This window comes from Protopterus annectens, chromosome 2.part2 (genome assembly GCF_019279795.1).
Source record: "Protopterus annectens isolate FY-2018-M chromosome 2.part2, PAN1.0, whole genome shotgun sequence".
Classification (NCBI taxonomy): domain Eukaryota; kingdom Metazoa; phylum Chordata; order Ceratodontiformes; family Protopteridae; genus Protopterus; species Protopterus annectens.
The window spans coordinates 872,642,145-872,655,528 of NC_056730.1; the positions used below are offsets into that span (position 1 = coordinate 872,642,145).

Here is a 13,384-nt window from a genome sequence, read left to right on the forward strand (position 1 = left end):
TTATGTGAGTCAGGGACCCTGTAATATCTGTCAGGCTTACTGGGAGCCGGAGGTAAGGAGTCAGGGGTCAAGCTTGACTCTGAAAACGCATTATCCACAATGTCTAAAACAGGGGGAATGGCTAAAGGCCTGTGCTGAGGAAGAAGGAGGAAATCCTTGAGCCTCTTTTTGGATTCTGAGAAGTCTTGACTCTCCCAGTGAAAATGCTCCCTCAAAGTATGCAAGGTTTCTCCAAATGAATAATCCTCAGGAGGAGATGCAGATGGTATAGACTCCTCTGCATCAGAATCCTCATAGGGAGGAATTGATAATTCCTGATCAGAAGAGGAATCAGAAGAAATAGAAACCTGATCTGAAGATTCATAATCAGTGTCTTGCCTAAGCCTCTTATCTGGAGGGGGATGGGTACTCCTGATCAAAGTAATGAGGTCTTCAGCCATTTTGAACATCTGTTTTTTAGGCATAGAGGCATGTGCACATGGCTCATGAGTCAGTTTTTTAGTTTTAGAAGTTGCTTTTGTCTTTGGTTTTGCAGCTGTCGTCAGTTTGATATACAAATGTTGAGGTCTGAATGCACCCTCAGAAGCCACCTGCTCAGCAGCTCCCAACCCATCCGAGAGAGATACATCCGTCGGTCCAATACCTTGAGTATCTTGCGGCATGCCGGACTCCACGTGGGTGTCGGTAGAGGCCTGCGACTCGAAGGCAGCGGGTATCAGAGGCTGCGAAAGCGCCTCACTGAGTACCGGCGAATCGATGACTGGCTTAGGAGAAGCTTCGTCGTCGGTTTTGGATCTTGACTGCTTGTCTCTGTCCTTTTCTTTGCATTTTTTATGTACTCCGGTAGTCAGATTGCTATCAGACGACATTTCTGGGTAGTTAAATCGGTTTCCAAAATACTTTGATGCAAAAATATACTGACGCTTAATACTGCATTGGTTAAATCTAGCACAAAACCGACAGCCAGGCACGTTATGATCAGGGCCTCGGCAAAGGATACAGTATAAATGGAAATCCTTATGAGGTACTTGCTTCCCACAAGTAATACAATTATTAACTTTTTCTGACATTGGTAAGGAGCAAGAAAAAAGTTTCCCCAACAGGGTACTTAGCTTTAGTGAAGATTTCGGTTCTGAAACTCAAACTCGAATATTTCAGTAGTCGGCCGACCGGCACTTGCGAAATGCTTCTGCTTCGGGGACCGCGTGGCAAGAAAGACTGAAGAAAATAGCGTTGGCTGCATGTTTTATACCCCTGACGACCTGATGTCATGGAAGAGAAGACAGCAACTGACGCAGGACCCAAGACTTTGGAATTCAGACCGACTGAGGGCAACCTGCCAGCAGATTACCCAAATGTAATGACTGCAACAGTGAAACACGAAGAACATCACAATTCGCTGGATTGCGTTTTTGATAATACAACAGTGACCCATATATATATATATATATATATATATATATAAATATATGTGTGTGTGTGTGTATAGATATATATATATATATATATATATATAGATATATATAGATATATATATATATATATATATATATACACACACACACACACACACACACACACACACACACATATACATACGTACACAAGGTGCACCTCACTGTGCCTCCCACACACAGTTTATTTCTTTAGGGAAAAATAAGCACTGTTTTAAATGCTGATTTCACCTACACATGGATATAGGAGGTTGACATAAGAAGATCTTTGATTTGCATACCTGTTTAGCATTGAGTGTGCAATACAGTACTTTATATGTTTTTATGGTTATATTCAAAGAATGTTAAAACTTGAGTTTAGACAGTGCTCAGGACAGACACTCTTTCAGAAATTCCTTGCAGCTCACTATCTTGCATGGTTCCTTCTTCTCTGTTTCACTTTATAAATGTTTTACAGACTATCAAGATGAATGACAAAAGTGTAAATACATTTGAAGAGTGAAGATATACAGCAACTTTTTGTATTCAAGTATGATTTATGACAAATTTCGTAGATTATGATGTAGAAAATTTATCGCCAGTGAGATTGACATGAGAAGAAGTTTAGTGATTAATCTTTTTCTTCATGTTTTCTGGCAAAAACTAAAAAATATGTTCCCAAAAGACCAAGAAACAGTCTTTACTGCATCTCGCACTGTGTGCATGTCTGTAAAGATCTGCAGAACTTAGGTTTCTAATTTCATTTCCACAGTAACATCCCATACACTGGAGAAAATTTTGCCCAGGTATTTCCGATTTCTTAAGACTGGAAGAAGAAATAAACTTATCAGGAAAATCCCCACTTTTTTTAAACTTTCCCATCCTACTGCATCTCGCCATAAAGCAATAGTGCAGAAGTAAAATTAAGGTTTATCCAAGTGGCTAGGGACACAGTGTTTGGGAAAATACAGCAGAAACAAACAATAACTGCACACATCTCTCCCTCTCAAAAAACATCTCACTAGATGCATGTTTCTATGAAAAATACAGAAGTGGACAGCTTTTAAGACTGACCAAGAAAACAAGGAGAAAATGAAAGTTGTTCGCCACCAATTATAAGTACTAAAATCCTTTTAAGGGATATGTGAACATTTAGACTTTAGCTTACTAATACAGTTTTAGATGGTTTGATGTTCAAGTTTAAATACACAATTCTCATAGAACATTACTTTGTCATTCTTTCCTCCAGCCATAATACCGCCTTTTATGTCTACAGATAGCCTCTGACTTGAAATGCTACTATCAACAAAAATCTTCTAACAACATGACTGTTAAAATATTCTCCATACCTTCTGCTGTCACTGATGACATATCTTCATTCAAAAGCTCTTTCTGAAGTTGTCTCCTCACACTTTTTTTCCCTTTTTCGCTGGTTTCTAGTTGCCTCATGATGCCTTCCATTTCTGGAGCAGACTCATTTCTGGGTCTACTGACAGCATGTTTCTTAGATGGAGATTTGCGATCTCTCCAATTACATGAGTGGTTATAGTGCTCATACGTTTGCAAGGCTTTAAGCTCTTTGCTAAAGCCATTATTATGCCACGCTCTAGGACTGGACCCTACAGCAGATGGACTGATTGTGACACACTGGGTTCCTTTCCTTGGACTGTTGTCACAAGTTGCTTTTTTCTTCTGTGACAATTTCTCTGATTTATATGTGGGTCCATTTTCCAAGTCCAGAGGGACAGGCCCAGTTTTTAAAGCTGAACTGCTCGTCCTAACATTTACTACCTCTTTATTATTCTTCTCTTCTCCTCGATGTCCTTGATTTGAGAACTTGTACCTTCCTGCATCTTCCATATTACCAGCCTTCAGGTTCTCTCAACACATAGGTCCTGAAACCAAAGGAGAGGGTTTAATAAATGCACTGTAAATAATATCTCTACAGTTTGGTGCAATTCGAATAACACTCTTTAAAATGTTAATTTCTATTCATTGTCAGTCACAAAACATTTAAACCTACCAAAAAAAAAACATTAAAAGGTACCATGAAGGATAAATAAACTAGAAAACCACAATATGCATGCCAGTAGCAAAACTACATAGGATCATAGGAAGTTAAAGTCAGCACCCGATTCCCCTGTCCAGCAGGGACACGGGTGGAATCCCAGGGGTGTATTTTCTGTTTCCCATCCAGCTATACAGGTTCTGCTTAAAAGGGGGTAAAAAGGTACTCTGTTTGATGTGGAGAGGGAGTCTACTCCACAGATGGGGGAGTCTCTTGGACACAAATGTGTCACGCCAACAAATCTTATTGATGTCACAGACCAGGTTGAGACTGCAAGTGATGGTTACTCAAGTGGAGCTTAATTTGCGGATATGCAGCAGTCCCATCAAGGTGGGGTCCGAGATCAGCTTGCATACCAGACAGAGATCACCTCTGAGGAGTCTGTATGAAACTCAGTAGAGGGATAGGGCTTTTAGCCTACTTGTGTACGGCAGATATTTAAGACTCTGGATTCTCCTGGAGAGGAAACTCTGTGGTCTCTCCAGCTGCTACATGTGCTTTGCAAGGTACATGCCGAAAGGGGCACTGTACTCAATAATGGGCCTTATAAGGGAAGAATACAGAGATGTTATGACCTCCTTGTCCCTGGATGAGATACCCTTACTTAAGAGGTTGGCCATGTAGAAAGCTTTCCATACAACAGAAGCAACATGGTGGTCAAAAGTCAGGTTGTTATCAACCTGGGTGCCCAAATCCCTCATGACTGATTGCATGCTTAGGACATTGTTATTAATGTGATAATTTGTGGGGACATCACTCGTCCCAAAGGAGATGATGATGCATTTTTTGGTATTCAGCTTGAGGCCATGTTTCTGGCACCAGTCATTGGTTTGAGTGAGACCCTCTTGGCGGATATCCACATCACTAGGGGAATTGACGACAGTGCCCAGCTTACAGTCATCTGCAATCCTGATCAGTCATAGCCCACTGCTTTTGGCCTGCACCTCAGAAAAGTATATCCCAATTAACAGAAGCCCCAAGACCGAACCCTAAGGAACGCCACTAGTTACAGGCCTACTGCTTGAGGTGGCTTCTCCTGTTTTGACTAGTTGGGTACTATCAGTGAGCCAATTTACTACCCATCTGATAACATATAGATTCATACGTAGTTGAGAGAGGTTTATCTATTATGCCTGAGTGGGGAATATTGTTAAAGGCTTTGTCCAGGTCAAAGTAGGCGGTGTGTACCATCTTCTCCTCATGCATGGCTTTGGTGAATATTTACTTGCACATTTGTCAACCACATAGGTCTGTTTGCTCAACCAAACACATTTTCAATCAAGTACTAAAAAACAAAAAAAGTGCCGAAACTAACACAGCTGAAGGTAAAACAAAAAACTTTAATGCACACAAAAGAGAGTTAGCGATTTCACGGTGTGCTCTCACCACTTCATCAGACTGTTCTCAACTAGTAACAAAAGCACTTAAATAGCATAAATGAATCAGTCAATTAAGGCACTAATCAAAGCAGCAATTATCTGAAAGAAAAATATCACAACTAGAAATCAAGCAAATAAAACAAGTAGAAAACATAAAAAATACGTAAAAAGTATTTAAAGACAGTCCTATACTTCGTGTTTGAGAGGTCTAGCTTTTAAAAAAGGCTTAAGAGAGACAATTTCATTAAGACCTGGTGTCTTTAAGAGACAGAATCCATTTTTGGTCTGCAGATTCTGTGCAATTCATAAGGTCTCCCTCTCTTAGCCTCTCAGAAATAATCTCTAGCACAAGAAATTTAATATTATGTTCCTGTCCGTGGCACATAATATGCTTAGCAACAGCATTAGTGTCTTTCCTGTTTCTAATGTCTCTCTGATGTTCCAACATTCTGTCTTTGAGTTGTCTATTACTCATGCCTACATAAAAAGCATGACAAACAGTGCAGTAACTGAAATAAACAATGTTCTTGGTCTTGCAATCAGCATAAAAGTTTGTATCTATTGTAAAGTGCATGTTAGGGTGTATGTAAATAGGATTAGAGTGTATAAACTTGCAGGCTGTGCAATTCCTGCATTTAAAAGTGCCATGCATGCCTCTCTGACTGTAAAACCTTGTTAGAAGTAGAAGCATAGAGCACAAATGCCTTTTCAAAGATTTGTTATTTTTAAAAAGAAAAGTGTGGAACAGTGTCTATGGCATTTCTTAACTCATCTACAGTATCCAAAATGCCCCAGTTCCTTTTAACAATGTCACACATACTACTAACATCAGACGAGTACGTGAGGGGAAACCTAATCAATCTTATTCTGTAGCTATGGCTTCAGTGTTAGATACAACATCGTAGTATGGCCTACATTTGCCCCCTCTCTCCTTAAACGCAACAGTAATACAACTGTCAATATCCTTTTCCTTATAGTCACTATCTATAAAATCCATTTTCAAGGTCTCTAAGACCTTGAACAAGCTGTTTGTTGTTATTGTGGAGTCTCATGACCCTGTACACCTGCCCCTTAACAACATTCCAGGTAACATGCCTAGGATGCATGCTATCTCTATGGAGCATATTATTCCTTCTTGTGGGTTTCCTACAAATACTAGTTACTAGGCTTGTCAAATCAGTTTTGTTCACCTTATCAAGGAATTCAATTTCATCAAAAGAATATTTAAAAGTAAATATTAAAAAATCTGTAGACTGATGTAAAAACTCTATAAACTGCATGAGCCTCTCAACTGTCCCCTTCCACAATAAAAAAAATATCATCCACAAATTTTACATACCATAAAATGTGTTCAGAGAAGCCCTCAGCTTGACGTAAAACATCTTTCTCCCACAGTACCAATACAAGGTCAGCGTAGCTATTGGCACAGGCTGTGCCCATCGTCACACCAACCTTTTGTGCACAGAACTGATCTTCAAACAGAAAAACATTATTTTCTAAAAAACAATTCTAGAAGGGAACAAATTAAATTGATCTTGTCCTCAGTAAACAGTGATTGACATGCATAAATTTCCTGACATTTTCTATGCCCCAAATATTGGGGATCACAGTAAAGAGTGACTCTATATCCATTGTCACTAAAAGACAGTCAGCATTCAAATCAGAAGTAGCCACATATAATCTTTGTAGAAAGGTCCTACTGTCTTTTAGGATGGTGTCACAGTTTTCAATCAAGGACTGGGCCATAGGAAAAAGTCAACTATACAACACTATGAAATAAATAAAATCATAATGCATATATGTTAAACAGTTGTGCAAGTTAGGGATTCTAAGAAAAACTACACTACAATATACAAAAAGTGATTTAAAACATAACAGATTAGGGAGAAGAGTGCAAGCAGCATTAATTGATTCTTTCAGTACATGTTATTTTTCATAGGTTCATAGGTTGGTACTAGGCTATCAGCCCTAGGGCCTATACAAGCCTAGCCATAACAATTCCCTGGTTATTTCTTCCCACATTATTTACTTTCCTGGACCCCTGTCTAGCAGGGCGACTGACGTGATCCCTGGGTTGAATTTCCGTTCTCCCATCCAATCGTCAAGGTTCCTCTTGAAGAGGTCCAAAGAGGCACTCTGCTTGACATGTATGGGCAATCTATTCCAGAGTCTGGGGAGTCTCTGGGTCAGGAACCTATCCCTCCAATGTGTTTTGTTTATTGTGATGACAAGGTTTAGATCCCTGGAGCGTGTAGCTCTGAGGGACTGGGATTTCTTTAAGTGTAGCATGTCCAACAGCTCTGGGTTTAACATGGCCTTGTATGTTAAGCAGAGATCACCTCTGAGTAGACTATATGCGACAGAGTATAGCTGGAGTTTTTTAAGGCGGTCAGCGTAGGGCATCTGCTTTAGGCCTGTGATTCTTTTAGTGAGGTATTTCTGAGGCCTTTCCAGTTGTTGCAGATGTCTTGAGAGGTACATACCAAATGGGGCGTTGTATTCTATAATGGGTCTAATGAGGGATGAGTACAGTGGGACAACGACCTCCCTTTTTCTGGATGAAAAGCCCCTCGTGATGAGGTGTGCCACATAGAAGGATTTCCTGACTGTTGTGGCGATGTGGTTATCAAAGGTGAGACCACTGTCCACCTGTGTCCCTAAGTCTCTTATCACACTTTCTGTGTTTAGTGTACTGCCACCTATATGGTAATTCATGGATACATGTTTTTTCCCAAAGGGGATAACAATACATTTCTTGGCATTGAGCTTGAGCCCATGGCTCTGGCACCAAGCATCTGTTTCTGTAAGGCCCTTTTGTAGAGTATCCACATCATTTGGGGATTCAATAATGGCTCCTAGTTTGCAGTCATCTGCAAACTTTGTTAGCCAGATTCCCTTAGTGTTGACCTGTACTTCAGAGAAGTAGATGCCAAACAAGAGCGGCCCCAGGACTGAACCCTGAGGTACTCCACTTGTCTGGAGCTGGAAATTACTAAATTGAGTTGAAGTGTATTGGTCATGTTTGGAAACATATTTGTTTTAAAACTAAATTACTTCTCAGATGTACTCCTCATAAAGTTGGAAGTGATTTTGCAAAAAAATGAAGAGTACAGGTTCATAGATAAGTACTAGGCTAGGTGCCCTAACATGACATTTTCAGCACAGGCAAAATAACCTGTCCTATAATACACTATAGTGTGCTATTTGATTTTTCAGTTCCACTGTTCATTCATTTTTTTCTCTATAACCACACCCACAAAACAATATCATAGTAGGCATTCAGTAATGATATACATACAGCTGCAAAACATTATTGGTAAATAAAACCAGCTTAGCTCTTTAGACGAACTATTTCTTGCTTTCTTTGTGGTTTCACTACTACCTTATCACGTTAAATTTCAACGTGTGGTATTTCATGTACAAGAACTAGTTGACAATTTGTCTTTTTAGGGCATATGAAACTACCTTTGATGCATTTAACATTGAAATAAAGTAGTCTGCACATTAGCACTGTGGGCTCGGTCTTTCACAATGTCATAGCAGGGTTTTCAGCTCTGAGAAAAATATTCAGGGGCCATCCTTACCAGCAAAATAAAATGCCAGGAAAACAAAATTGCATCATGAATTGTCTTATTTGGTATTGCATATAGTAAGGAGTTTATAGCCAACTCCAAATGTGTGTTACTTACATATAGAACATGATGACCAATACAGTTTAAGGTAGTCAGACACTTTGAAAAAGTATACATAACACAAGAAAAGTACAGTTGTGTACACTTACCATAAATGTAGATGTCCGAGTGTATTAACTGTTGCAGTCATCACATTTGGGTTATCTGCTTGCAGTAGCCCTCAGTCGGCCTGATTATCAAAGTCTTGGGTCCTGCGTCGGTTGCTGTCTCATCTTCCATGATGTCAGGTAGTCAGGAGTATAAATCATGCAGCCGACACCATTACATCAGTTGTTCTTGCCCCAGAAGTCAGGTGCCCCCTAATGGGAAGCAATTAAATATATATATATATATATATATATATATATATATATATATATATATATATATACATACAATGTTATACTTCCAACAAAAAAGCAAATACACCAAAAAGCTTTTAAGCATGGTAAAAGAGAATAGAGGTATAGGCAAAAGAATTCAGGGGGCTGGAAGGAGGGTAACCAGGACTGTAACAGTGAATACACTCGAACATCTACATTTATGGTAAGTGTACACAACTGTACTATGTTCTTCGTGTTTCACTGTTGCAGTCATCACATTTGGGTAGATTCCCAAAGCTAAGGATGGGAGGAGGAATTTAGATAGCATTAGGACCAGCTATAAGGCCCTGGAAGACTGCAATGGCAAAGCCAGCTCTGGATTTAGAGAAAATTGGCAAATGGTAATGCTTGGTGAAAGTATGTACAGAACTCCGGGTAGTAGCTTCTAGGATGCCCCAGGTAGGGACACCTCTGAGAAAGGCTGTAGAGGTAGATGCAGCCCTGGTTCAATGTGGTCTAATCCCCTGTGGGATAGGTTTTCCATGGTGCTTATAGCAGAAATGAATGCAATGGCTGCAATGGCCTATCCATTTAGAAATGGTTTGTTTTGAAATAGCCTTCCCCTCTACCCCTGCAGCAAATGCCACCAGCAGTTGTTCAGATTTCCTTTGAGGTTTAGTCCTGTCCAAGTAAAATGAATGGCCTGATTAACAGCCACACTGGATACTACATTGGGCATGAAGGAGGGATTGGTCGTGAGGAACACCCTGTCCGCATGAAAGATGATGAAAGGCTCCACTGCCATAAGGGCCTGTAATTCAGATACGCTTCTTGCTGAAGTGATTGCTAAAAGGAAGGCTGTGTTCCAAGAAAGGAATTTCAACTCTGCATTTGCAGCTGGCTCAAAAGGAGGAAGAGAGAGTTTCTCCAAGACAAAGTTAAGGTCTAAGTTTTTGGCCCCTCTGAGAAGCTGCTTGAGCAGTGGATGAGAGAAGACGAGTGGTTCTGTGTTGTAATGAGCTGAAATGGCTGAGGCATGAATTTTGATGGATGAAAAAGAAAGGCCCTTGTGAAGCATCTCAGTTAAATATTGAAGAATCTGAGGTAAACTGGGCGCTGCTGTGCCCATCCCTTGAGTTTGGTTCCAGGCACAGAATCTTTTCCATTTTTCAGCATAAGATTTTCTAGTACTAGGCCTCCTTGCCTCCAAAATGACATCCAACACTTGTTTACTAAGAGATAACGGAGAGATTAGGTAATTAGCCAGGCTGACAGGTTCAGGGTTTGAAGCTGAGGGTGCAGAATCTGGCTCTCCTGCTGTGACAGCAGGGTAGGGGTCTGAGGCAGGTGGCATGGAGCCAGCAGTGACACACTGCGCAAGAGGGGGTACCAGTGTTGGCATGGCCAGTCTGGTGCAATCAGTATCGCCATTGGTTTGTCCTGTTTGATCTTTAGTAATACTTTGGAGAGGAGAGGCCGAAGAGGAAAGGCATAAACTGATTGATTTTTCCAGCTGAAGGACAGAGCATCCACTTTCCAAGCCTGTTTGGGGGGGGGGGAGTGCTTTTGCAGAATTTATCCAATTGGTAGTTCTGGAGGGAGGCAAACAGGTCTATATCTGGGCTCCCCCATTTGTTTATCAACATGCTGAAAGTCTTAGGTTCCAGTTTTCACTCGTGTGGTTCCATGAGATTTCTGCTTAGTTCATCTGCCAATGTATTTAGTTTTCCTGGCAGAAACTAAGCCTGTAGATGCACTTGGTAGCTCAAGGTTGTGTTCCACAGAGCCATGGCTAGTCTGCAAAGGGGGTATGAATGGGTACCCCCCTGCTTGTTTAAGTACCACATAACAGTGGTACTGTCTGTCTTTACCATTAATTGTCCTGGAAGAATGTGGTCCTTGAAGGCTGTCAGAGCATTCTGTACAGCTAACATTTCTTTTTGATTGATATGCAGGTGCATTTGACTTGGGTTCCATTTGCCCTGAATGCACTTCCCTGCCAGGTGAGCCCCCCATGCATAGTCTGATGCATCTGTTAGGGTTTGGGCTGCAGGGGGTAGAGTGAATGGTAGTCCTTTGTTTTGGTGGCAGGCATCTGCCCACCAAAGGAACTCTAACTGTAGGCAAGGAATGATAGAGATCATTGCTTCTAGATCCTGAAAATGTTGACACCATAGGCTTTTTAGATACCATTGTAGTTTCCTCATATGCAGTCTTGCATATGGAATTAGTAGAATGCAGGAGGCCATGAACCCCAAGGCTTTCAGTATTTGCCTAGCAGATAGCAGGGTTTTTGTGGCGATTAGTTTGAAGTAAGTTGTCAAATTAATTTGTTTCTCTGGCATGAGGAAAGCCATCTGGGAAGTTGTGTTCAAGCTTGCTCCCAGGAATATAATTTGCTGACAGGGTACAAGATGCGATTTCTTTTCATTTATGGTGTACCCCAGACAAGTTAGCACCTTTTGTACAAATGCCAGATGATTCAAAAGTATGTCCTGGCTTTCTGCCTGAATTAGACGATCGTCCAGGTATGGGTATATCTGAATATTTCTTTGCCTGCAAAATGCAATGACTGGAGCTAGGCACTTTGTGAATACCCTCAGCGAAGTAGATAAGCCAAAGGGCAGTGCAGAGAAATGATAGTGCATGTAGCCTGCTTTGAAGCGTAGATATCTTCTGCAAGACTCCCTTGATTGGGATGTGCAGGTAGGCTTCCTTTAAATCCAGTGTTGCCAACCAGGCATCCTTGCCTAGCATAGGAAGCAACTGGTGAAGAGTTAGCATCTTGAATTTTGGACTCCTCAAAAAGGTGTTTAGGATAGTAAGGTCCAGGCTATGACCCCATGAGTTGTCTTTTCTGGGTACCAGGAAAAGTCTTCAATAGAAACCTTGTCCCTTTTCCTCTTCTGGTACAGTTTGAATAGCCTTTAAGCTTAAGAGAGACAGAGTACTTGCTTTTGAGCCTCTGCCCACTGATTTGGGGGTAGATCTGGCCAACCATTTGGGGTTGGTAATATGTGGAAGTGAAATCTGCATCCTTGGGAAACTATATTTAAAACCCATTTGTCCTGGGTAATGAGTTCCCAGTTTTTTGCTTGCAAAGCAATCTTTACCCCTAAAGGAGCAGTCAGTTGAGAAGTGCTTGGAAGTTTTAAAGTTAAGTCATTGAGACAGCTTACCATTGGGGGGAGTCTTACTACTCCCTGATTTGGAAGTGGGAGCCCCCCACTGCTTAGTCCTGTGTGTACCCTGGGACTGAAGCCTGGGTGTTCTACTGGTTCTGGGTTTGGAATGAGAAGGCCTGGAAGAGGCAGGAAAGGACCAATTCTTAGAGGGCCAATGCCTACTAAAATCTTGGAGGCTGTACTTGTAGGAAATCTTTAACAGTTTGCATAGATTTAGCTTTTTCCTCCATCTTTTTAAGAACAACTTCTGCTTTGTTGGCAAACAGGCAGTCCTGATTTAAGGGAGCATCCAGCAATTTAGTTTTAACATGACCTGGCAAAGATTGTTCCTTAAGCCAAGCATGCCTTCTAAGTACAGACCCGGTGAGAGCAGCCCTGCAAGATGCCTCTAGTGAATCAAAACCACATTGCAAAGTATGTTCTCCAACTTGTTCAGCAGAATGCATTAAATCCTGTAAATCCTTATTTTCAGCACAGTCAGGAATCAACATCATTTTCTGTTTAAGCAATCCAATAATATGCTGCTGATACTTTAACATATGAAACTGGCAATTTAAGGCCCTGATGGCCAAGGTTGCAGAAGTGTATACCTTCTTACCTCATCTATCCAGGGCCCTGGAATCTCTATCAGAGGGGGTAGGATTTTTGGCAGGAGTAGCCTTAATGCCCTTGGGTCCCTGTGAAATGGTCTCAGGATCCGCAGTAGGATTTTTAAAGAGGAACTTGTGAGAGTCAGGAACCCTGTAATATCTATTAGGTTTTCTGGGAGCAGGAGGTAAAGAGTCAGGGGCCAAGCTAAATTCCAAAAAGGCATCATCAAGAATGTCTAGCTAAAGGCCTGTGTTGGGGCAGGAGTAAGAAATCCCTAAGCCTCTTTTTAGAATCAGAGTAATCCTGGCTTCTGAAGTAGATGCAGCCCTGGTGGAATGAGATCTGATCCCCTGGGGGATAGGTTTTCCGTGGTGCTTATAACAGAAATGAATACAATGGCTTATCCATTTAGAAATGGTTTGCTTTGAAATAGCCTTCCCCTCTGCCCCTGCAGCAAATGCTACCAGCAGTTGTTCAGATTTTCTTCGAGATTTAGTCCTGTCCTGTCCAAGTAGAATCTAAGTTGTCTGTGTATATCCAATGAATGCAGAATTCGTTCTCCCTTGTTCTGTGGATTGGGAAAGAAAGTTGGCAAATGAATGGACTGATTAAGAGCCACACTGGATACCACCTTGGGCATGAATGATGGCTTGGTCCCGAGTGACACCCTGTCCACGTGAAAGATGATGAAAGGGTCCACTGCCATAAAGGCCTGTAATTCAGACATCCTTCTA

At 41.2% G+C, this 13,384-nt stretch overlaps 1 protein-coding gene across 2 annotated transcripts in view; it reads right to left on the reverse strand.

The window, feature by feature from the left end:
* Positions 1–13,384, reverse strand: part of TUT7 (terminal uridylyl transferase 7) — a 3,176,298-nt gene that overhangs the window by 2,881,360 nt on the left and 281,554 nt on the right. For both annotated transcript variants that reach the window (XM_044064191.1, XM_044064190.1), the window contains exon 2: positions 2,783–3,328. In XM_044064191.1, coding sequence (XP_043920126.1) covers positions 2,783–3,293 — 511 coding nt within the window. In that variant the 5' untranslated portion in view covers positions 3,294–3,328. The remainder of the gene's footprint in view (positions 1–2,782; positions 3,329–13,384) is intronic.